The 24,956-nt window shown below is 43.0% G+C and overlaps 1 protein-coding gene across 8 annotated transcripts in view; it reads right to left on the bottom strand.

Moving 5' to 3' along the window:
• ADNP (activity dependent neuroprotector homeobox) overlaps positions 1-24,956 on the bottom strand; it is a 46,299-nt gene that overhangs the window by 5,525 nt on the left and 15,818 nt on the right. For 3 of the 8 annotated variants that reach the window (XM_079978946.1, XM_079978944.1, XM_079978948.1), the window contains 3 exons: positions 6,918-7,033; positions 4,215-4,307; positions 3,067-3,354 (listed from right to left, as the gene is read on the bottom strand). In XM_079978946.1, the coding sequence (XP_079835072.1) occupies positions 3,067-3,354; positions 4,215-4,307; positions 6,918-7,025 (489 nt within the window). In that variant the 5' untranslated portion in view covers positions 7,026-7,033. Of the gene's footprint in view, positions 1-3,066; positions 3,355-4,214; positions 4,308-6,917; positions 7,034-9,371; positions 9,388-24,956 lie in introns of those variants that run through there. The other 5 variants (XM_079978947.1, XM_079978945.1, XM_079978949.1 and 2 more) reach the window with 3 other exon arrangements.

The raw sequence follows: 24,956 nt of genomic DNA, 5'->3' as shown, positions 1-24,956 counted from the left end.
AAACTAAATTATGGTTTACCAGCTCTAGTTTGTTGGCCTATTACAATGAGGGGGGAAAGTATTTGATCCCCTGCTAAATTTGCCCATTTGCCCTCTGACGAAGAAATCACCAGTCCATAATTTTAATGGTAGGTTTACTGTAGCTGTGAGAGACAGAATAACAACAGGAAAGCCCCCAGAAACCCAGAAGACAAAAGTCAGAGATTGATTTGCATTATAATGAGTGAAATAAGTATTTGATCCCTTTGCAAAAGATGAGTTATAGTACTTCGTGGCAAAACCCTTGTTGGCAATTAGATTTCAGATGTTTCTTGCAGGTGGCCACCAGGTTTGCACACATCTCAGGAGATATTTTGCCCCACTCATCTTTGCAGATCCTCCCCAAGTCAGTAAGATTTCAAGCCCGATGTGTAGTTACTCGAACCTTCAGCTCCCTCCACAGATTTTCAATGGGATGAAGGTCTTGAGACTGGCTAGGCCACTTCAGGACCTTAATGTGCTTCTTCTTGAGCCACTCCTTTGTTGCCTTGGCCACGTGTTTTGGGTCATTGTCATGCTGGAATACCCATCCTCGACCCATTTCCAATGCCCGGGCTGAGGGAAGGAGGTGCTCCCCCAAGATTTGACGATACATGGTCCGGTCCCACCCATCGTCCCTTCGATGCGGTGAAGGTGTCCTGTCCCCTTAGCAGAAAAACACCCCCAAAGCATAATATGTCCCCCTCCATGTCTGACAGCGGCAATGGTGTTCTTGGGATCGTAGGCAGCATTCCTCCTCCTCCAAACACGGCGAGTTGAGTTGATGCCAAAGAGCTCGATTTTGGTCTCATCTGACCACAACACTTTCACCCACTTCTCCTCTGGGTCGTTCAGATGTGCATTGGCAAACTGCAGACGGGCCTGTACATGTGCTGTCTTGAGCAAGGGGACCTGGTGGGCTCTGCAAGATCTCTGTCCTTCACGGCGTAGTGTGTTACCAACTGTTTTCATGGTGACTATGGTAGGGTTACCTGACGTCCCCGGTTCCCAGGTACAGTGCCCAGATTTGGAAATGTTTCCCCCGACCAATTCCACCCCCGGAATGTCCCCGGATTTCATTAAATGCCCCCAGGAAACAATGACGCCAACAGAAGCAGCCAGAATCAACTCAATTGTCTGGCAGGGAGGCGAAGTGGGGAGAAGTCGCTGTGATTGCAAAGCACAGGCACACACGCAAGAGAGGAAAAATTGGAAAGAAAAGCCCCCTTTCTCTCCATTGGCCTTATTTACATCTCCCTGGATGGCATCCTGGCCTATGGCAGGATCCAGTTCCAATCTTCCTTCAAGCTTTGCTTCCCTCCACCCTCCTTGCTTCTCCCGTCCTTGACGCTGCTGCTGCTGCTGCTGAGGCCCCGTAAATGGAGATCAAGAGCAAAGCTGGTCGCACTCAAAGCAATGGGGAGAGAAAGGAAGAGAGACAGAGAGGGAAAGGAAAGTGGGGGGCAAGTGAAATCGCCCTTAAAAGAAAAATCCCAGTGGATTGTATTGCCAGCTCCCTTTCGCCCATGCACCTCTCTCTGTGTGCGACTGGGGATTGCGAAGTCCTGACACGGACTCTCCACTAGCTCTGAACTGGAGCCACCTCCAGCCTCCACCTCTTCCGCCAATCTCCACCCCTTCTCTTTCTCTCTCTTCTACCCACGCCTGGGCTCAGCTAATCATATAAACATATTATGTAGAGAAGCGGCGGCAGCCAAAAAATACAGAGGGACACACACACACACACACACACACACACACACACACATTCTTCTCCACCACCCTGCTACTTCTGCCTCTTTGCTCTTAGAGAGCCAGTGTGGTGTAGTGGTTAAGAGCAGTAGTCTCGTAATCTGGGGAACCGGGTTCGCGTCTCCGCTCCTCCACATGCAGCTGCTGGGTGACCTTGGGCTAGTCACACTTCTTTGAAGTCTCTCAGCCCCACTCACCTCACAGAGTGTTTGTTGTGGGGGAGGAAGGGAATGGAGAATGTTAGCCGCTTTGAGACTCCTTAAAGGGAATGAAAGGCGGGATATCAAATCCAAACTCTTCTTTTTCTTCTTCGCCACTGCCACCCACCGAAGCTGGTGGGAGGGGAGGGGGCCTCTGGCAAATAAAAGCAGATTAGAGACTTGCCGATCAGAAGGTCGGCGGTTCGAATCCCCGTGACGCGGTGAGCTCCCGTTACTTGGTCCCTACTCCTGCCAACCTAGCAGTTCGAAAGCACATCAAAGTGCAAGTAGATAAATAGGTACCGCTCCGCCGGGAAGGTAAACAGCGTTTCCGTGCGCTGCTCTGGTTCACCAGAAACAGCTTGGTCATGCTGGCCACATGACCTGGAAGCTGTACGCCGCCTCCCTCAGCCAATAAAGCGAGATGAGCGCCGCAACCCCAGAGTCGGCCACGACTGGACCTAATGGTCAGGGGTCCCTTTACCTTTACCTAGGTACCAAACATGAAGGAGATAATCTAATGGCTCGATCTGCCACCACTGGCCATTTTCCACTCCTTTTGAGCTGCTTGCGGCTGCATGACTTTGGTGAGGACAGGAGGAGGGATGGGGGGAGGGAGGTGGGCTGGGAGAGAAAGAGAAAGAAGCGGCGCAGGACGGGTGTGTTCGTGCAAAAGCTTTGGGCTCGATCTGGCAGTGGCAAGGAGCACTGGAGCACTTCAGCCGACGGTGGCTGGGAGATTTGGGGCAGCCCCGCAGTGAGAGCAGGAGGCTCGGCTGCACCTCGGGGTCCCCACTGAGTGCCGTCTTCCCACTCACAGAGAGGACCTCCTCGCCAGCTCAGTTTTAAAGCAAACTTTGATCTGTGGTGTTGGCTTTTTTCTTAATTTTTTTTTTAAATTTTTTTAAAAAAATTTATTATATTATATTATATTATATTATATTATATTATATTATATTATATTATATTATATTATATTATATTATTTGCGTCCCCAGATTTATTAGAAAAAATCAGATAACCTTACACTATGGTCCCAGCTGCCCTGAGATCATTGACAAGTTCCCCCCCATGTAGTTCTGGGCTGCTTCATCACCTTGCTCATGATCATTTCAACTCCACGAGATGAGATCTTGCATGGAGCCCCAGACCGAGGGAGGTTGACGGTTATTTTGTGTTTCTTCCATTTGCGAATGATTGCACCAACTGTTGTCACCTTCTCACCAAGCTGCTTGGCAATAGTCTTGTAGCCCAGTCCAGCCTTGTGCAGGTCTACAATCTTGTCCCTGACATCCTTGGACAGCTCTTTGGTCTTGGTCATGGTGGCTACTTGGGAATCTGCTGGATTGATTGCTTCTGTCGACAGGTCTCTTTTGTACAGGTACTGTAACGAGGTGGGATTACAGGTAAGACCTCTCCCTTACAGCAGGTGCTTCTACTCTCAGCTCGTTACACACAGTGAAGATACCAGGTAGCCTGACATCTGGCTGGCTGATAGGGGACCAAATACTTATTTCATTCATTATAATGCACATCAATCTCTGACTTTTGTCTTCTGGGTTTCTGGGGGCTTTCCTGTTGTTATTTTGTCTCTCACAGCTACAATAAACCTACAATTAAAATTATGGACTGGTCATTTCTTCGTCAGAGGGCAAACGGGCAAATTTAGCAGAGGATCAAATACTTCCCCCCCTCACTGTATAAACTATGCTTTGTCAATTCAGACCCACCAAACCATTGTTAAGTTTCTTTAACAATGTTTTGGTAGTATATCAGAGTTGAACTACCTGCTGTCAGTTCTTTCTCAATTCTGCTTATCTTAAAAGGGGCACCAAATTTGCTAGTTAAGTTTAAATTTCTTCAATTATGTTGAACTACTAGTGATAATATCCAACTAAGTCATATTCAGGAGTACACTCACTGCCAAACTCAAGTCCAAAAGATTTCAACAGACCTACTCAGTCCTGAGACATCACTCAGCAACTGCAGTTTCCACAGACACCATAGTGACCAGTCCCCATAATACTATAACACTCTTTTTCTTCTGTCCCACCTCTGCTGACATCTGGGCTGTAATCCTATGCACATACATCTTGCAATAAATCTCACTGAAATCAGTGGGAATTATTACTTTCGTAAACAGATATAATTTAGGTTGTAAAGCGCTTAACGTTTGTCATAAAAACACGATTCCAAACTTAATTGGTTTCAGATTTAAGGTCATTTTACCACATTATTACCAACCTGATTTTTTGTAAGTGAAGGATCCCACAATCCAACATCTTCCCATGTAGTGTTTTTCAGATAGAAGTCATTGGGTTCAAACTGCTTAAAATCCTGCAACAGTGGAAGATTGACAAAAGCATAAATAGAAATAACAAACCACAGAATGATTGCCTATTCATTTCTTTAGATCTTGGAAATTCAAGAAGAATTATTAAGGTACCAAAAATTACAAATAAAAGGGCTCATTAACAGAAAACTTCCCAGGGAGTATAATTTTTACTAATTAATGCACTTTTTTTTTTTTTTACTAATTAAGGGCATGATACAACCACTTCAATAGAAGACAGGTACTTAACATTCCTTTGAAATAAAGATGACTTTAAATTGCTTAAATTTGTCTGGCCCCTGTTCGCTTTCCCCTACGAAGTCCGTTTAATTTTTTTATGCAATCTATAAGTCATACAGATAATCACATATGAAAAATTATTTGAGGGAATGAGCTTGCCCAGACCATATGAGCAAGGAAGTACTTGCAGGAGCATAGATTACCGTATTTTTCTGTGTATTGGATGAGGTTTTTTGACACAAAAATCATGTAAAAAAAAACTGGGGTTGTCCAATACACGGATAGTGGCATGGGGGGGGGGAGATGCTGCTGCACGCGGGGAGCCATCTGGAGGCGCTGGCTGGCTGGAGCGCAACTTCCCTCGATGCTGTTGAGCGCAGGAAACAATCTAGGGAGTATTTCCTGCCTGCAGCTGCTTGGGGGGAGAGGCTCAACATCGTTGGGCCATCTCCACTCATTTTCTTAAAATTGAGTCCCCCAAAATAGGAGGGAGTCTTATATATGGGGGCATCTAATAGACGGAAAAGTACGGTAGTTTGTGTGTCGACAGGTTATTTGTACTTTAAAGTAAAAGGTGTAGAAACGGAAAGAGTAGTCTCTAAAAAGCTAGGTTCAGTGGGAACCTTACTGAGAATGCTCTCCAGAAGATCACAGGGCATGAAGCTGCTCTCACTGCCAATCCTTCTTAAAAGGAGAAGGCATGAGGACTAGTTGCCAGGCTAGAGGGCTAGAATCCTCCTAGATCTGTCCTGTGCAGGAGCAGAATCTATATACCAGACTACAAAAAATAGAAACGATTGTGTGAAAAATCACAGATAACATGAAATTTCAGCCCACATTTTTCAAAATATGCATTTAGCGTTTGTCCAAAAGCAAAAGCCATGTGGCACATTGAAGACCGACAAATTTATTGTGGAATAACTTTGTCCAGTTTTCAAAGTATTTCATGCTTAAACTGGTCCCAATGAAATCAATCATAGCTGCTTCTAAGTGCTGCAGCTGTGAACACTAAACAGACACAGTGTGCATTGTTGTTTATTTTATTACTGATAAATTGGGCATTAACATCAATCCATTTTGTTGGTTATATGCAAAAAGTGCACGCACCCATTTAATTGAAGTAATCTAAAACTTTGGTAGTAGCTAAAGAAGAGAATCTAGTATTACAGCTGCACAGTTTTGAAATGCCTAAGTCAGATTCACAATTCAGCAGACAAAAAAAAGTGATGGGGGGACTTGAAGGGCTACAAGACAGCATTCATTTTTAGCCCATTGCATTTTGGAAAAAAATCATTTCTCAAGGGCAGATTTTAGCAACAATTCTAACATACAAAGGATACTGCAGTAACCCCTGGTGTGTCAGAACTGTTGATAAAAACATGCCCTCCAGCAAGGTTTTCCAAAACGTGTTGGGCTTGAAATAAGCAGTATTCTGTAGCATCTCCCGTTTTCTCCCTCTCCTTTCCTTCCTGCTAGCCGTACCACCTCAGTTTCACGGATGGTTTTCTACCCTTCAGTAGGCAGAAGAGGTTCTCCACTGCAGAGGGAGAAGCAGTTTGAGACACGGGTACTACATTACTAGACTACCACAGTTAATGCTGTGATATTTAACACAGAGAGATCATCCTTTTGTCTTGAAACAACTCCTTGGGAGTTTCTTCAGCAACACTCCTTGGACCTCTTACCTACGAGGCATCTCTGAAGGAGCATCTCCACCCCCATCATTCTGCCCGGACACTGAGGTCCAGCGCCGAGGGCCTTCTGACAGTTCCCTCATTGCGAGAAGCAAAGCTACAGAGAACCAGGCAGAGGGCCTTCTTGGTAGTGGCACCCGCCCTGTGGAACGCCCTCCCATCAGATGTCAAAGAGATAAACAACTACCTGACATTCAGAAGACATCTGAAGGCAGCCCTGTTCAGGGAAGTTTTAAATGTGTGACATTTTAGTGTATTTTTTGTCTTTGTTGGAAGCCGCCCAGAGTGGCTGGGGAAACCCAGCCAGATGGGCGGGGTACAAATAAAAAATTATCACCATAATCATCATTTTCTATATAACAAGTGCAGCATGTGACGGAAGTTCTCCATCCAGAGGCCAACCAGTGTGTCTTAGTGGCACAGACTGAAACCAGCCAACGCCAACCTTTCCCACAAAGATACCAAGAAGTGGTTAGGTGGGAAAGCTCCATGTCTCTCAGGAGATGGCTCCCTTGATGGGGTGGCAGCCAAGCAGATAATCACAGTTTTTGGCTTGATAAGTACGTACAGCCAAGAAGCGAAAAACTCATGCCACTTTTGTAATACCAGTCAAGCACTGTTCTCCATACAGCCCTTCAATTTAAACTGCAACCCAAGAGTTCAACGGAAGATTGTACTTACTTCTATATGCTCTTTACAGTATTCCAAACCAATGTCACTTAGTATTTTTTTCACAGTTTTCCGGGCTTTTCTTAAACTGCCAAGGTTGTTGACAGGAAGTTGGAACATAGTTTCTACTGGGAGGCGGGAGAGAAGAGGGAGGGGGAGAAAATAATTTACTGAAAACGTTTTGTCCCAAAGCACTTGGAATTCAGATCAAAAAGTCTGTTATCACTCAATTTTCTGTTTACATTTATGCAATTCATATCCCTCAGATTCTAGTCAGTTCGAAACAAACTGAGTTGTTCAGCCATCTTGTTTTCAAAGTTGAGCCAGGTAAGTAAACTTTATAAAAAGTTTTTAAAAAAAACAACCAACACCTTACAGGAACAGAGAATATAGTATCCAGATTTGGTCAAATACACACACATACAACTTTATGACCGATAGTTCTCATGTGGAAAAGTCAAATTCATCCCAACAAAAGATGCTACTCTTAACAAAAGGTCTACAGTTTTTGGCTGGCTTTGCTGGCCAAGTCAATTGTTTACATGTTTTTACATGCACATATAATACACAGAAATTAAAGACAACTACAAACGATGGAATTCAATGTTGCGCTAAGGGGGACATCAGTGCAAGCATTGCAGCGCACTCTTTCTGGAAGTTCACCCTCCCCTCAGAGCCAGACTTAGTAGGTGACCCCAGTCCAATGTCTTATTGGAAAAGTATAAAAGCCAAAAATTGTAACCACCAGCTCTTCTCCCTTAGAAATGGGAGTTTGCTGGCTTGAGGAGAGTGGCCTTTCTGGAGGGAAGGGGAAAAGGTTCCCAACACACAACTCACCTTTCCCAAGAGAAAGGGTCAATGCGGAGAAAGAATCAAAGGCACCTTCAGAATTAATAATAATTCAATTTATACCCCACCCTTTCCCCTGAACCCTTCCCTTGTCTGCTCTGTAAAATACAAGGCTGGCTGATTTTAGGATATTGCTTCTTTTGTTGCCTGCATGACTCCAGACAGCTGATGTACAAGCCTTGGCCATTCTTCCAACTTTGGAGCTGGGAAGGTGGAAAGGACAGCTAAGCAATGGCCAGGATTATCTCAGCCTACTTCTGCAGGTCTGAAGTTGCAAGGAAGTTGCGGCCCCTTGTCACATGCGCCTCGGTGGAGTCCCACACTCGCCGTGGCAAATAGAATAGCTGGTGCCTGATGTTAACTCTTTTCTATGTCATGCTATAGTTTTCCATTTTCATGAAGAACACATAAATCAGCCATTGCTCACACCATTACCCTCTTCGTCAACAGGCTACGTTAGCTCAGTGAAATTGCAGAGTTTGTTTTTTTCAGTCTGGTGCATGAAGGAAGCAGGGCTATGGGCACGCAATGAAGAATAGCAGACAGGCTAGGAGTTTGACTGATAAATATGCTCAGTTCAACAATGATTTCAAGAGAATACTACCTAGAAGATCAAAGCAACAACCAAATAACAAAGCGTTTGAACCTCAAAATCCAAATGATTGTGAATTCAGCTCATTCTTCTGAAAATTCTTGTTTAAAAACTAGTATGACAAATTCCAGGGATTTCAAATTACCAAGTTTATTGAAACTTATTTCTTAATAGTGCAACACACACATACACACATACACAAAACTGCAGCAGTACTCACCCCCATGTACACATCCCACTCCACTCCCATAACCCATACAGCATTCTCATAACGAATCAACAACTTGGCTTTTTCAAACTCCATCAGAACCTTAAATCTGAATTTCAACTGCTTGCATCAGTATCCTGGCAATACTTACAACTTAAAGCAGTGGCTTAATCTTAATTCCCACTTTGGGCAGAGTTTTAAACATTCTTGAAATTGTACCCTAGAATTTGGCTGCTGAAATATATTGTGCCTGGAACTCTTCAAGTTATCTAGCGGTGAGGAGGTGTGATTCTTATTTAAATGTTTTGTGGTTTTTTTTGTTTTGTCTGTTTTGTTTGTTACCTTGGGCTAAGAAAGGGCAGGAGAGAAAATAAATAAATGCATCAGCTGTCCCAAGCATATGACAACTGCTAAAGAAGTTAAAATATCCTTCTATGAGCCCATAGAATGATGCATTTGAAGAATGTACAGTGGTACCTTGGGTTACAAACACCTCGGGTTACAAACTCCGCTAACCCGGAAGTACCTCGGGTTACAAACTTTGCCCCAGGATGAGAATGGAAATTGTGTGCCGGCGGCAGTGGGAGGCCCCATTAGCGAAAGTGCACCTCAGGTTAAGAATGGTTTCGGGTTAAGAACGGACCTCTGGAATGAATTAAGTACGTAACCCGAGGTACCACAGTAATAACATTAAACTGCTCCTTAGTGGACCTTATGTCTTAATGAGATTATAAGGAAATTGAGAAGGTATTTGATCAATATCAGGTATGAATAAGCACACACAATAGACTTTCTGTGTTAAGAGTTCACCACTTACCATAATTATGACAGTAGCTGGAGGATGGCGATTTACAATCTGCTGTTTGTACTTAGGGTTGTGCATAAAATTACAAATGAAGGAAAAACCAATTCTAGGAAATTTGTAGCCTCAGAAGACTAAAAATGTATATTCTATTATCAAAACTGGGGACTGTTTGCCCTCTGAATTGCTAACAGAAGCTTCAGAATTAACACACAAGGCCAATAAACATTCAAAAGTTGAAAGAGCAGAACACCCAAGTCTTTCTTTTGGTTCATATTAAGTGGAGAAACAAATATATTTTGTTTCTACTATGCAACAAACCAGCCAACCCTCTTAGTGTACCTGACTTGCAATATATTATACAGTTCATCACTATTGTTCATATGCCTGTGTCACCCATGAACTAGTCTCCCAACAAACATTCTGGGTGGAATTCACCCAACCAGCCCTATCAGTGGAAGCACTGATCAAGGACTTCCACTTGTACAACAGGGCTGCCCCCTCCTGCTCTTCCCCCAACACACCCTCCAAAATTTGCTCGGGGGGGGGGGCAAAAACCCCCAGCTCAGCGCAGAGAGAATGGTTAGAGGAGCATGACATTGAATTCCACCCACTATACTCAAATCCAGGATGTGAAAGATGCACGCAATGGCTTGCTCCCTGAATTCCCAACATATGTGCCCTCCTTTTCTCACTGCCCAGACAAAATATTCCCAGCAGCTTGCAGCAGGGAGGAAGATGTTACTGGATCTCAGTGCTCCAGGAGAGAAGGCTTAAACCTCTCTCTCTCTCTCTCTCTCTCTCTCTCTCTCTCCACACTGAGACACTGGGGGAAGGATAAGTACGAGAGACTAAGCTGGGGAGTATGTGGGTGGGGGGAGCCCAGGCCATGCCTACTACAGCCATGTGGCCCATAGCCCACCACGGCATGCAGTCTTTGGGGACAAGGAAATTGCCCGCCCCTATTTTAGTAAAACTGATGAGGATCGATTTTGATTTTTAAAAGCCAAAGGGCTGTCCATTATGTATGTGCCTGCATGTGTTTGTGAACAAGCCACCTCTGTGCTGCCCTTGTAATTTCATTCTGATAGCTGGCAGGATTGAAGGTTTTGCCTGGGGCATGTAGGAGACATTTTATACTAGGCTGCAAACACTAAGACCTCCCACAATGCACCTGCAGAATCTGGTTCATTCAAACCATGAAGAAGTGCTTATTTTGAAAAGCAGCTTGCCTCAAGCTAGAACCAACTGCTAGGCAGATGTATGCCCACTCCTGTCCTAACTCCTGTTAAGATGCCCCCTGCTTTCCAGATGATCGTCTTCCAAAGCAACTACTCTATTCCGAACTTAAAAATGGAAAGCGTAATGCTGGTGGTCAACAAAAGAGGTTTAAAAACTGTCTCAAGGCAAATCTAAAAAAAATGTAGTATAAGCACTAACAACTGGGAAACACTGGCCTGCGAGCGCTCCAGTTGGAAAACAGCATTTATCAAAGGTGTCATGAGCTTTGAAGACACTCGAACTCAGGTTGCAAGGGAGAAACATGCTAAGAGGAAGGCACGCTTGGCAAATCCACACCGCGATCAACTCCCACCCGGAAACCAATGTTCCCACTGTGGAAGGACGTGTGGGTCCAGAATTGGCCTCCATAGTCACTTACAGACTCATTGTTAAAACCGTGTTTATGGAAGACAATCTTACTCGGAGTGATCGCCAAAGAAGAAGACTCCTGCCCTCACTCCTGTTAAGATGCCCCCTGCTTTCCAGACAACTCAGCAAAGCGCATTGTTTAAACAGCAGCAAGTTCCGGTGAACTTTGTTTTTAAACCAGTTGTAGCTACTGGTCTTTGTAGAGCAGGGGTGAGGGGATCTCAAGCCCGGGGATCAACTGCAGTCCTCTTCATCTACCCTTTGAAGTTCTCAGTGAGTCACACTCCTCGCTGCCTCTGCTTCACCTCCCTCAAGTGTTTTCACCTAACGCATACAAAACAGGTCACTTCCAATAACATGTTTGGCCAGGGCAGAAACAGACATTCAGAACAAGACCACACTAAATAAGGTAGCTTAGAAACCTGCATAGTTGTGAAGCACAAAATCCACACTCGACGGGAGAATTCTGACTATCTGAGCTTCTGAACACTCCAGTAAATGTTTAGTTGTCTGGTAGATTTTGAACTTATCAGCAAAATTGTAGTACCTTTTTCTCCCCCAACCCTCGTTTTAGGATTTTTAAATTTTTGTTTGAGATTCTATCCTGCAAAACTAAAGGACTAAAACCTTGCCCCCCCCCAAAAAAAAGCTGTCATCACATGTTTACAAGTGGCCGCTCTGGAAAAAATATTGTGCAACCGATTGCCTAATGAAGCAGGTTCCCATGGAATACAAAAGTGTTTCCCATTCACAGTAGAAGTATCAGCTCTACCTTATTATAATTCTACCACAATTAAAAGATTATACACTTGCACATGAACATTTCATTTGTGTGAGAACATATTAATGTTCTTGATGTGTCTGTAATTCACAAACACATTGACCATCTGGATAAGAAGTGAGCAACCACATGCATAGTGATCTGATTAACAAAGGCCAAATGCTTTAAAAAACAAACAGACCACCACCTTAAGATGCTGGAGTCAGTGAAAAAAGGAGCTGCTTTATTTTTGTGCTCACAAAAAGTTATGAGGGCATAAGATCACTTCATAGCATTCAGAGGATTCAAGATTTTAGTGCACGTCTCATTCTGGTTGTGAGTACAGTCGTACCTCGGGTTAAGAACTTAATTCGTTCTGGAGGTCCGTTCTTAACCTGAAACTGTTCTTAACCTGAGGTACCACTTTAGCTAATGGGGCCTCCCGCTGCCACTGTGCCGCCAGAGCATGATTTCTGTTCTCATCCTGAAGCAAAGTTCTTAACCCGAGGTATTATTTCTGGGTTAGCGGAGTCTGTAACCTGAAGCATCTGTAACCCGAGGTACCACTGTACTGTGATTTTCATCTCTGCACAACTGGAGAGAGAAGCATCTTTACCTTCACAGAGCATTTTGCTAATAATGGTACAAGTTCACTTGTGAAGAAGGTGGCTGGTTTCACTGAATTAGAATGGTTCAATATGACCTATATTCACAAAGTGCAACTGGAAAAGATGAGTTACAAAACAATAATAGAATCACAGAAGAGACCCATACGGTCATCTGGCAAACACCCTGCAATGCAGGAATCTCAACATGTGGTCCCCAATCCAACTTGAAACCATACTGGACCCAGCTGAGCCTTGAAGCAAATAAAATAACTGTTCGTCCTGTGCACATTTCCTCACTACAGGTCCTGTTACAATTCCAATCTAGAACCCAAAATCTTTTTCCTCATGACTGAAGAATCTTGTGCTACCGTGACTGCCTGGAATCAACTCTTCTCTGAAAGTAATACAATGCATTCTCCGCTTAGAATTCTAATCCTGCTTTGCGAATACTCTTGAAGAATTGAATCAACAGCAGAATTATTAGACTCCCAATTCTTCTCAAATATTTATTTAATACACTTTGATGCTGCCTTCAAGGTAAAACAAACTGGCTGGTGAAGAAGAAATGCCCTCAATAATTGTTTGTTACCAAGCCTGGAACTGAACTCCAGGTAATGTAAGCAAGATAAAGAAAGCGATTAGCAGGGAAGGGAGAGCTGAGCAACAATTGGACAGGCTTACCGGGTCGCCAATCTTTTGGGATCAGCAGGTACATTTTGAATTGGAAGGCAGCGCTGTGACTGCTGGGGATGGGGGTAACGTAACAGAAAACTAGAGAGAGTGCAGTCACTGCTGCTGCTGCCCCACCTCATGCTTCCTGTGAGATGTCATCAGTGGCCTGCTCATCCTGACTGTGGCAATCACACAATATTGATTATACCCAGATCTACACCCTGATGCTGTCCACTGCTGTCTAATATCAGGGAGCATTCCCCAGGAGGAAAAAAAACGCACAAGGTGGCTAACCCACTCCTCCTCACACACGCTAACAGTATACATACACACCACAGACACACAAGTATCTCTCTCACACATACACTTCATAACAGGAGGGGAGAGTGCCCTTGTGCTCAAATCCTGCTTGTGGGTTTCCCACAATGACTAGATAGATCATTGACCTGATCCCAAAGGCTCTTTTTTATGTTCACATTTACACAACCAAACATGCATCTCTCCCACCATAATAGGAAGTGCCTATTATTATTATTATTATTATTATTATTATTATTATTATTATTATATTTCAAGCCCCTCCACCCCAGCAAAAACGCACAAAGGCCTGCAACGCGGAGCTTGCTGGGCTGGAAATCCCTGGTCTAAATGATGTTGAGAGAGACAATATCCTAAATACAAATATTCTGAAGAGGATTTAAAAGAGGCTACAGCCACACGGAAAAAAATATGGAGGTTATAATACAAAGCTCATTAGGTATCTCGTTAATGAGCTTTGGTAGTAAAAAGGGGGGGAGAGAGTAAGGGAAAGAATTTAAAAGAAAACTACCATCCTAACAGTGTTATGTGCCCGTCATGCCCACATTTGTAGTATCATGTTGCCATATCTCAAGTACCAGAGTGGAGAAGGGACAAAGTGTGTGTGTGGGGGGGGGGGAGACTAAAAGAATCATGAAGAGGGGAAGTTTACAATAAAAAGACTGTAAGGTTTTCCTTTTGATGCCCGTGCATTTCCTAATTCCAGTGGAGAATGCTTTTGCTCCTTAAAATGAGGGACAGAAAATGGGACAGTGAAACTGAATACAGTGATACTGAAAATTGGGACAGTAATATACTAAGGCTAGTACTAGAAGTGGAAAAGAGGGAATGATTAAGGGTGGCGTGTTAAGACTGACAAAACTATGTGGAGTATAGCAGGCCTTCCCAAACCTGGGTCTCCAGCTGTTTTTGGACAATCATTCCCACCATCCTGGACCACTGGTCCTGCTAGCAAGGGATGATGGAAGACACTAGATATTCAAGTTCGGGAACCCTGTAGTATAGAACTGACTTCTAGCACCTCAAAATATTAGAACTCAGATAGAGGCTGGAGTTAGTGAGCTAGCCTAAGTAGACCTTCGATCTAATCCAGCAAGGCAACATTTAAGCATCATAAGTAGCTTCACATGGAACTAAAACAAGAGGAAGTCCATTTGACTAAAGCAGCTCATGTGCAAAGTATGTTAGGCTTTTGGTCAGGGATCACAGACTGCTATTTTTCCAATAATTCTCTCTAAGAGATCAAATATCAGTATTTATCACCCTAGACTGCTGATTTCTGCATCTTCTCCAGGACCCATTTGAAAAGGAACCATCCTTTAGACCCATAAACAACTAGTCACATACTTCTTTGTAGCTGCTGAAGGCAATGAGTTCCCAGAGCCTTCCTATTCCTGCAAGTTCCTCTTCTGCTACTGTTCCTGTACCTTATGACTTCTGGTAGAAGAACCATTAATGCTGCCAATGGTGAATCAGAATGAAACATTGGTCTGCCAACAAACATGGCTGTGTGTTACAGATAGGTATCTGAAGAAGTGTGCATGCACACGAAAGCTCATACCTAGAACTAACTTAGTTGGTCTTTAAGGTGCTACTGGAAGGAATTTTTTTCTTTTATTTTGTTTTGACTATGGCTGTGTGTGACATTCTCAGAGGACACCCGGGCAAAATGAGGATGTTACTATCAGATAGTGAAGAAGGCCCAGAAACAAGTGCTGCGCTGAAATCTCACCTCCAATTTCCCAAAAGTGTTCTTCCTTTGTGAAAGAGGACCATGTAGGATTTTGAGCTTACCTTATCGTTACAAGGTGGCAAGAGTGGTCCCACTTCCCAACTGTATAAATTTCTCCCAAACTCCACAGCCTTCCTGGCTGTCCACGCTTCCTGATCTGAAAATAATTCATGGCAGGAGACAGTCTTCCCCTAACTTTTAATTAAAGTGCCAGGACATAGGAGGGCTGCAGAGTGCAGACTACAGTGGTACCTCGGGTTACATATGCTTCAGGTTACATACACTTCAGGTTACAGACTCCGCTAACCCAGAAATAGTACCTCGGGTTAAGAACTTTGCTTCAGGATGAAAACAGAAATTGTGCTCCGGCGGCAGCAGGAGACCCCATTAGCTAAAGTGGTGCTTCGGGTTAAGAACAGTTTCAGGTTCAGAACGGACCTCCGGAACGAATTAAGTACTTAACCCAAGGTACCAATGTACTAGAAAGATGATTTTTAGAATGACGCTAACACCCTTTGGCCAACTAAGATAACAGGCAAGTTTAACAAAATCCCTACACCCACTGCCCATGAGAATTTCAATGAAATCTTCTCTCCTCTGCGATAATTTTCTAATGCAATTTCTTTTCTCATTAATTCAAAGAAAATGTTTGAAACAATACATACCTTACCCAAGGAGACACTGATTCATCTGAAGAGGTGTATGGAAAAGACTAAGCAGCCTACCCACCTCATCTGAGGACTGAATAGTCTCTAAAAAAATACCCAATCAGAAAAAATATTGAGGGTCAGTATCTGCTAATGCTGAGAAATATTAAGGTTTGAGAATGGGGGGTCATCAAAATTCCCAGAGTGATAAACTCAAGTGGTAGAAATAATATAATTGTAGTCCCCATTGCTCCATAAAAACCCATTCAATTTCCTATTTTGTATGTAATACTACTGAAAGAGCTACACAAATTTACAGTATTTAATCAAATTTGTGTGAAAGCTCTCTAACAGCATATTCAGAACATAGGATCTCAGGTAAAGGTAAAGTTAAAGGGGCCCCTGGCTATTAGGTCCATTCGTGACTGACTCTGGGGTTGCGGCGCTCATCTCTCTTTATTGGCCGAGGGAGCCAGCGTACAGCTTCTGGGTCATGTGGCCAGCATGACTAAGCCACTTCTGGCGAACCAGAGCAGCGCACGGAAGCGCCGTTTACCTTCTCGCCGGAGCGGTACCTATTTATCTACTTGCACTTTGACATGCTTTCAAACTGCTAGGTTGGCAGGAGCAGGGACTGAGCAATGGGAGCTCACCCGGTCGCAGGGATTCGAATCGCCAACCTCCTGATCAGCAAGTTCTAGGCTCTGTGGTTTAACCCACAGCACCACCCGCATCTAAGGATCTCAGGTAAGCAGAGCTAAGAATCATAGGATTGTGCAGTTGGAAGGGGCCACAACCCTGAGTTGCATAGCTGAGCCCTGATACCACTATGAGCATAATCAAAGAACTGTAGAGTTGGAAGGGCCCACAACAGTCACCTAGTCCAACCCACAACCCTGAGAGTCTCATGCTCTACTGACTTAGGTCTTTGGTTAGCATCTTGGAGAGATGCTACCAGTCAGAGCAGAGAATTCTGGGCTAGATCTATCAGCAGATCATTATCTCTGTACTGAAAAGAAGTGCCAGTGTTTCTTCAAGCCATCTATTCTAGGTTATGGCTAGTGCTGGGCAGATATCTCTAGCATCTCCTCTTACAAGAATTTCAGGTAGCAGTGACTGGGGAAAAACAAAGAGAACTACAGCCAATCAGAGCAAGGGAATACTGGGCTAGATGGATCAATGGTCTTAAAAGTACAAGGCAGATTCGAATGTTTCTTGAATTGGCAATGCTCAGCACATCAACCACCATTAATTTATACGTTTCAACATTATTTTTGCAGTTAGAAATGATCTTATGTATATTTTCAAAGACAACTTCAGATAATGGGTTGTAGCAAGGATGTCTCCATAGATCTAAATGAGATGGTTCATTAAAAGTAGCCTCCTTCTTTACAGACCATCTCAGGTACTAAAAATGGCAGTGGTGGTTCTGACACCCTCAAGATGGTGGTAGCCCTAAGGAGAGCATTCTCTGTGGCAGCCTCAAAACTGTAGGACTCCTTGCCCCAGAGGAGTGTCTGGCAATGCTGAAGATGCTTCTCTTTACCCTGGCTTTTGACTCCTGAGATGTTTATTTTTAGGACTAACCCTACTTTTTTGCAATTGTTTAATTGCATGTTTTTAAACCACTTTGAACTGTATTTTTAATTGTTGTAACCCATCTCGGGACCTTATTATAACGAATAATAATTTTAAAAAAACAACAGAAGGAAAAACATTTTTTTTAAATTGCACTTTTAAAAAATCAGATCAATTCAACAAAATAGTAGCCTCGGGTAGGTAGGCTGCATTGTCTGAAATAGTTCTGAGAATTCTAGCTTCATCGGATTGAAATGAAGCATCTTGGGTAATGGCTTGGTTCAGCTACTTGTCTGTCATGTAACATTCCTGGTCAGAAAAGCTTTAATCACACAATAATCATACAATGCCGAGGGAAAATGGAGCTGTTTTTAAGACAGGTAGTTATAACAGCTACAAGGCCACATACTAAATGATTTCTCAAGAAACCACCTAAAGTTTCAATTCAATTCCTATTTAAAATGTTGTTCTGGCACCATCCAGGTCCAATTAGTTCCCACTGGGAGGAATCCAATCTGTAATCTTGCATTCACAGACAGGCTTTTGATCCAGCAGAGGTGATCCAGCTAACAGGAGATTTCTGCTGATTTCCCCCATTCCCCTGCTGCTCTCCATACCACCTCCCAACATATTCTGGATGGTTCCCCCCAACTCTGTGGTGCTGATTTGCAGGGGCAGTGGGCACTGCGGTGTCACAGGCAAGGGAAACTTGGCAGAAGGTGCCCTGACATATTCCATTAATAGATGCCTCCACTGAACCAAAAGCCCTTCCATGTGTACAAGGGCACCAACTGGATTCCACATACTGTCTTTAAGAGAGGTCAGGGAGACAATTATTTTGAAAACGTTGAAGAAACGAGTGGAAATTAGTACCTTCCTAAAATCACAGAATTGTAGAGTTGGGAGGTACCTCCAAGGGTCATCTAGTCCAACCCCCCCAGGCAATGCAGTAATCTCTAACAAACAGACCTCCATCTAATTTGAAACCATACCAGTCTCTGCTTAGCTTTGCAAATGTGCTAGTAGTTTTATTGTTTCAAATCTAGGTCCATATAGCCGGGAACAAGCCTGTAAACACACAAATATACAAGAGCTTGCCAATCTCCACTTATATTTATTCCTGTATAGAGCTCTTTCATTTACAAAAGGGGAAATCAAAACTGAGGAACTTGCTCAAAGTCACAAGACAGTAGATTTTCCCTTTGCCAGCTGCAATGTCTTGTAGTCAGTTTGTGGGCACCGTTTTAAAGAACTAGTTTTAACCTTCAAAGCCCTTAACGCAGGGGTGAGGAATCTGTGGTCTTCTAGATGTTATGGAACTCCAGCTCCCATCAACTCTAGCCAATGTATTCAAGAGCCAGGAATGATGCCAGTGGTAATCTAACATCTGGGGAGCCAAAGGCGGTAATGCCTAACAGCCAGGCTGCTTGAAATATCATCCTTTTCCCAAATATACCTACCCAATCCTTAAGATCTTAGTCAGACATGCTGCTCTGAGGGCCTCTACCAAATGAAGTGAGGTGGCTGGCAACTAGGGCCTTCTCTGGTGGCGGCACCAAAGTTATGAACAGCCTCTCACAAGAGGTTTACTGGTGCCAAATGCATGGTCTCTGTCACCAATTTTGTTTCTCAATTTTGTAATTCAGGTTTCAATCAATCAGTTCCATATGGGGGTGTGTGGACCTGATCACTACTTAAAGTGCATACACTGGTATAGAAGTTTTACAATGATAATACATAAATAAATAATCAACAAACTCCCAGTTTTCATACGTTCTTACCAAACCAGATGAAACTATGAACATGTGGGAATTAATGCTGTTTTTGCTTTTTTCACTATGTGTTTTTGTCTCTGAATGTTTTATATTGCTTGTAATTTGATTCTGTACATAACTTTGAGGATGGAATCCTAAATACACTTGGGAGTAAGTCTTGCTTGTTTCTTATCTTTATATCCCACTTTTTTCTCCAAGGAGTTCAATGTGGCATTGCATGGTTCTCCCCCTCCTCATTTAATCCACACAACAACTCTGTAAAGTAGGCCGGGGTGAGAAGCAGTAACTCGTCCAAGATCACATAATGAGCTTCATGGCTAAGTGGGGATTTGAAACTCTCCCAGGCCCTAAGTCTGACACTCTTATCACACAACAACCGGCTCTTGCTAATAGCAAACATGCATAGGATTGCACTGCACATATGTAATTAGAAGTCATTTATTTTTGCCTGTTAGTAGGCATTCTGCTTACATTAGTAATACTGACAATATTAGTGCAATTAGATAAATGGTATTGCCTGCAAAAAAAGAACCAATTTCAACAAATTCAAAGTTGTTAATATTTTCATAGTGACGCTTTGATAAAATAATCTATCATAAGCTAAACTGTTTACATAGTAATGATTTCTGACCTTATGTAGACACTAACAACCATTGCCTACTTAGGTAAGAGCTGGACTAAAGCCAGCCACAGCCAAAACTGTTCAATGGTCAGTTGGACTGGGTGAGCTTGTAAATCTTAAATGAAAGTATAGCTTCATTATATCACTTACGAACCAGCCTAAATATACAAGTTGCATGGCAGTGCTTAGCAAAGTTGTTAAGGCCCTATACGGATTACTTTTTCTTTTTATAAGCGTTTCATATTATACCTGAAGCATTGCAAACTGTTAAAGGAGCAATCTTTAAGTGCTCGATTAAGGTATTTCAGAAATTGCCACAGCAAGCCGAATATAAAAGAACAGGAAACTAAATTCATTCAACTTCATTTCAGGAGCACATATTTATAACAAAAAACTCCTTTGCATAAGCAAAATAAAGGTAAAGGTAAAGGGACCCCTGACCGTTAGGTCCAGTTGTGACCGACTCTGGGGTTGCAGCGCTCATCTCGCTTTATTGGCCGAGGGAGCCGGCGTACAGCTTCTGGGTCATGTGGCCAGCATGACTCAGCCGCTTCTGGCGAACCAGAGCAGCGCACGGAAACGCCGTTTACCTTCCCGCCAGAGCGACACCTATTTATCTACTTGCACTTTGACGTGTTTTCAAACTGGTAGGTTGGCATCAGCAGGGACCGAACAACAGGAGCTCACCCCGTCATGGGGATTCGAACTGCCGACCCTCTGATCAGCAAGTTCTAGGCTCTGTGGTTTAACCCACAGCGCCACCCGCGTCCCATAAGCAAAATAGATTTCTCCTAATTCTCAATCCCATCACTTGTGAATTAGGGAGGTTCATTTCTTTGTGGAAATTCAGCCATGGTTCTCTGGATCTGACCCAAAGAAAATAATAGGCCAATTCATTTGTAATATTTCTGGCTCAAATAGTTTCTGGTTTAATAAGCCAGCCCATGCATTTCTTCTTGCATACTATGTCTAAAATAAAGAGCTGTGGGACAGTTTACTAATAACAACTTCAAACCAGGATAGAACTGCTTTTAAGGTCCTTATTAGTAAATAAATGATAAGCCATGGTTCCCTGTTGCAGATGTTTAAAAGGGAACTATGGTTTAGAGCAGGCATGGCCAAACTTGGCCCTCCAGCTGTTTTGGGACTACAATTCCTATCATCCGTAGCTAACAGGACCAGTGGTCAGGGATGATGGGAACTGTAGTCCCAAAACAGCTGGAGGGCCAAGTTTGACCATGCCTGGTTTAAAGAGACCAGGGCTGAAGCCAGCATGAGAGAGAGGGACAGGGTGAGGGATGAGGATATGGGCCCCAAAGGTCTACTGAGCCAGGAATGTTAGGTATTAATTAGGTCAAAGACTCATTCAAACAATATAGTGGTCAGCTAAGTCAAACTTTTAGGCCGGCTTCCAAAGATGCCCTAAAGCTCCAGACCTGACACACAACAACACTTGGCCAAATACCTGGAGATGTTCTGTACTCTGCAACATCTGAAAAGTACCATCCCAAAATCAAGCCCTAAGTGTGCTGTGTGTTTTGTAGTCCAGTCAAATGCAGAAGCAATGTTATCGTCACTTACATTTCTACCTTTGAATCCTGGATCCAACATACTTGCAGCAGCGTGAATTATACAGAAACAAAATTATGTAGCTCTGTACTTTCTCTCATTCAATCCTTCAATGCCTAGAGAAGAGGACAGAAGCAAATCCACCAACTATGTCAACAAGAGAAAGCTCACAAGCAGAGAAGAGACTAAATCTTTCTTCCTTCTCTTCTGATAATAGCAGTGCCTTCCAAGAGGCAGAAATGCATCTTTGTTTTTGCATTTGAGAGTGCTACTCTCGGGGTACAATTCAGGACCAATTTGTCCTCACTGTATAGGAATTGCAATAATCTGATACTGTACATCATCTTACACAAGACCTTTACACAGTTTTAGAAAACATTTTGGTGCAGTAAGTATTTGAAAACTTAGTCTTATAATTTTTGTCCATTTTAAAAGAAATTATTTCATAATCATTTTTTGGGGGGTGGGGAATGTGACAGATTTCTTTCACCTGAAAAAAGAGCTGTGTGGCAGGTGAAATCCCTTGCAAATTGTCTGATCTGTCTCCAAATTTGATTTGGGGGTAGGATTGGGTATTTCTTGAGAGGACTGCTGTCCAAGACAGCCAGAATCTGTGTAGACAATCTGGTGAGTATGAAAGATCTGCATGTGAAAGGCTATCCCTTGAGGAGACTCTGAAACGACTTTACTGGAACATACTTTTAAGCCGCCATTTATTATGTAAACAAGCATCAAAAGCAGTATAAAAAAACCCCCCTAAATAAATAAATTTCATTACTGGACCTCAGAGACTGAAGTACATAGGTGACTCAAGCAACATACCCAAGCTGCAATGTGCACATAGGGGTTTTAAAAGGACCAATTTGCATTCAAAACAAATGCACCCTGAGGTTAGAGAATTTCACTTCTTCAGTGCAAGACTTCCTCAGAATAATTTCACCTTCAAAACTACAGCAGAGACTATAAGGTCAGAACAGCCTGACTAGGGACTTTTCAACTATTATAGTCATGACTGAGACAACTGGAAAACTATCTGTTATCAGATGGCTACAAATCAACTCAACTGTCAAATTATGCAGTGTGAAAAATTATCTCTTGTGTATCCTAAACCTTCTATCCGTTTCAATGAGTGACCCCACGCTTCAGTATTACAAAACAGGGGGACTTTGTCTCTACTTTCTTGATCCCATTTCCCCTTTGAATTTCTCTGCACCATAAAATTGGCAGGAATTTTTCATCCCAACATTTAGACCAAGCTAATGGAGGTAAGCTAGTGGCATTGTCCTCCCACGTTCATTATGATACAGGAAACCACAAACAGTTATTAAGAGAAAAGCAAGAATGAACTGACACAAAACAAGCACTAGAAAGTATGCAGCTTTAATCTAATACTATTAATTGGACTGAATTTCTTGGGGGAAACAGTCTGCAGCTCCTGCCGACAGACAACTACTAGACTGTGGGTGTCAGAACATGAAACACTGAATTGCAGACTGTGCTGGCTGGTTAAGAACAGTTTATCACAGCAAGTGCTTTCCTTCCACTACTTCCTGTGTTTATCTGGAAACAAATGTTGTAATAACCTCCCATGGAAAAGCAACATAAAAAGCAGTTCAGTTCTTAACTAGGTTTAAAATCAGTTTATACATAATAGTTGGTATCATCAAAAGGCAGACCCAGAAACACCTGAACAGCTTAACTGCATAAATAAGGCCAGAATGCTCTAAATCCTAAATATAGCCATATCATATCATTATAGACTGATACCTAAAATTGTTTTAGTAAAGCAGAGCCTGTCACTGTGCTGCACTTCACCACACCTTAAAAGAAGCAGACAAACCTCATCTATCATAGCTACCCCTCTGGAAATCAACTTATTAAACAGTAAACCAGACACGTAGCTTGCATTTTATAACATAAACTTTTCCAGTTTATTCCAATTTAATAAATATGTGTTTCAATCAAGATTACAGCTACAAACTAAAAGACAAACACCAGCACGGAAAATTAGGTTCACTCTTCAAGAATAGCCACATTTTCTCAAATGGGACATAGTAACTGGGACTGAAAGACCACTTTGGATGAATCTCAAATTCTGAACCTAATTGAGCCAATTTGCAGTGATTCAGATCTGGTCTGAAACGAGTTATTCTGAACCTATCTAAAAGCCAAACAGCCTGGTCTCAAAGGCTTGCAAAAAAGGAAAACACTACCACATAAGGAAATTGCCAGGGAGGTGAGGAGGGGACCTACAGTTTACTCAATGGCTACTCTAGCTTCCAATCAAAGGCTAGAATTTCACCCAACCCTTTCTAATCAGAGTGCTCACAGGGACGGGTAGCAAAATGTCAAAAGCAGCTGCTTTTGTTCAGTTTTCAGACTATTAATTAGCAAGAGTTTGGTGGCATATGTTCAGCCTGTCCTTTGTTTATCCTTCAGTACCCTACCCAACTTTCTTATTATATATGACAGTGTGTTTCCCATCCTTATTAATTTATTCAGCTTGTCTTACCTGAACTACTGTAATCTTAACTGGGGCAACTGGTACCTGTTGTTTGCATCTGTCTGTCTCAAGACACAATGGAGTGTGCTTCTGCGGTGAAGTCAAACCAATGAAGAATCACACAGCCTGCCAGGATTGTTTCTCAGGGTTTACTCCTGAAGCCTTTCTCACAAATGAGTATAGCCAACAGGGCAGTGGAGGTTTTTCTTCTCCTTGATGGGCTACCTTCCCAGGTTGACAAGCCCCATTTGCCCCTCCCTTCCTTCTATAGCACATGCTGAAACCGCCTTCTTGACCATTTGGCCCACTATTGGTCTTGTCTGCTCAATTCATCAGAACCTGTTTTTCCATGCAGGGCACATCCCTGACTCAAGGAGGGTTTGAGACCCATGACCTACCCACAACTGGCTTAGCCAGCCAGCTGAAACCATTTCCTGGGATGTGGCCATTGTCAAATTATGCAGTTGGAACAAGAATGATCTCTTGCCTACCTTGAATCTCCTATCAGTTTCAGGATAGACAAGAGAGAATTATTTTTCATACTGACACCTTTAGTAGATGTTTAGTGATCTAGTACCAGATAGTTTTCCAGTTCCCCAATTCAGATTATAATAGTTTAGGTAACCCTAGTCAGAGGAGCACTGCATTTGGGAGGATGTGTCTGTTCCCAGTAACAGGAGCAATTCTGGGTCCTGGGCAACCAGGCTGTACCGTCCCCTTGATACTGGTTCCTCCACCCTTAGCGGTGGGCTAATGCCCTCCCATTGCTGTGCTCCTCTTTCCAGGAGGGAAGAGGGTAGATAGGAGTCCTGGAAGAGGTTGGCCTTCTCCAACCTCTGCTCCTTGGTTTCAGCACCCACTCCAATGTCATCCTCCACTCCTGACCCCAGCACCACCACAGGACTCATGACACTCATAATAATGTTGGGGGTGCAGGAAGAGGAAGCAGCCTCATGTCCTACTTGCATTTTATTTCCTTTAGTCATACCATTTTAAGCAGTCCACCAGGATACAATTTACACTTACTTACAGGAGCACTGCAGTTGATTTCCCACAGTTCCAGGAACATGTACAAGAACAAATGCAAAGATAGAGCTAATGTTAGAGTTCCTTCACATGTTACTGTTGCCCAGGACAACAAACTCATGGCAAGGAACTACATTAGC

This window comes from Podarcis cretensis (assembly GCF_951804945.1).
Source record: "Podarcis cretensis genome assembly, chromosome: 6".
NCBI classification, from domain to species: domain Eukaryota; kingdom Metazoa; phylum Chordata; class Lepidosauria; order Squamata; family Lacertidae; genus Podarcis; species Podarcis cretensis.
The sequence above is the reverse complement of the archived record's forward strand: the minus strand, read 5'-3'. Positions and strand labels throughout refer to the sequence as shown.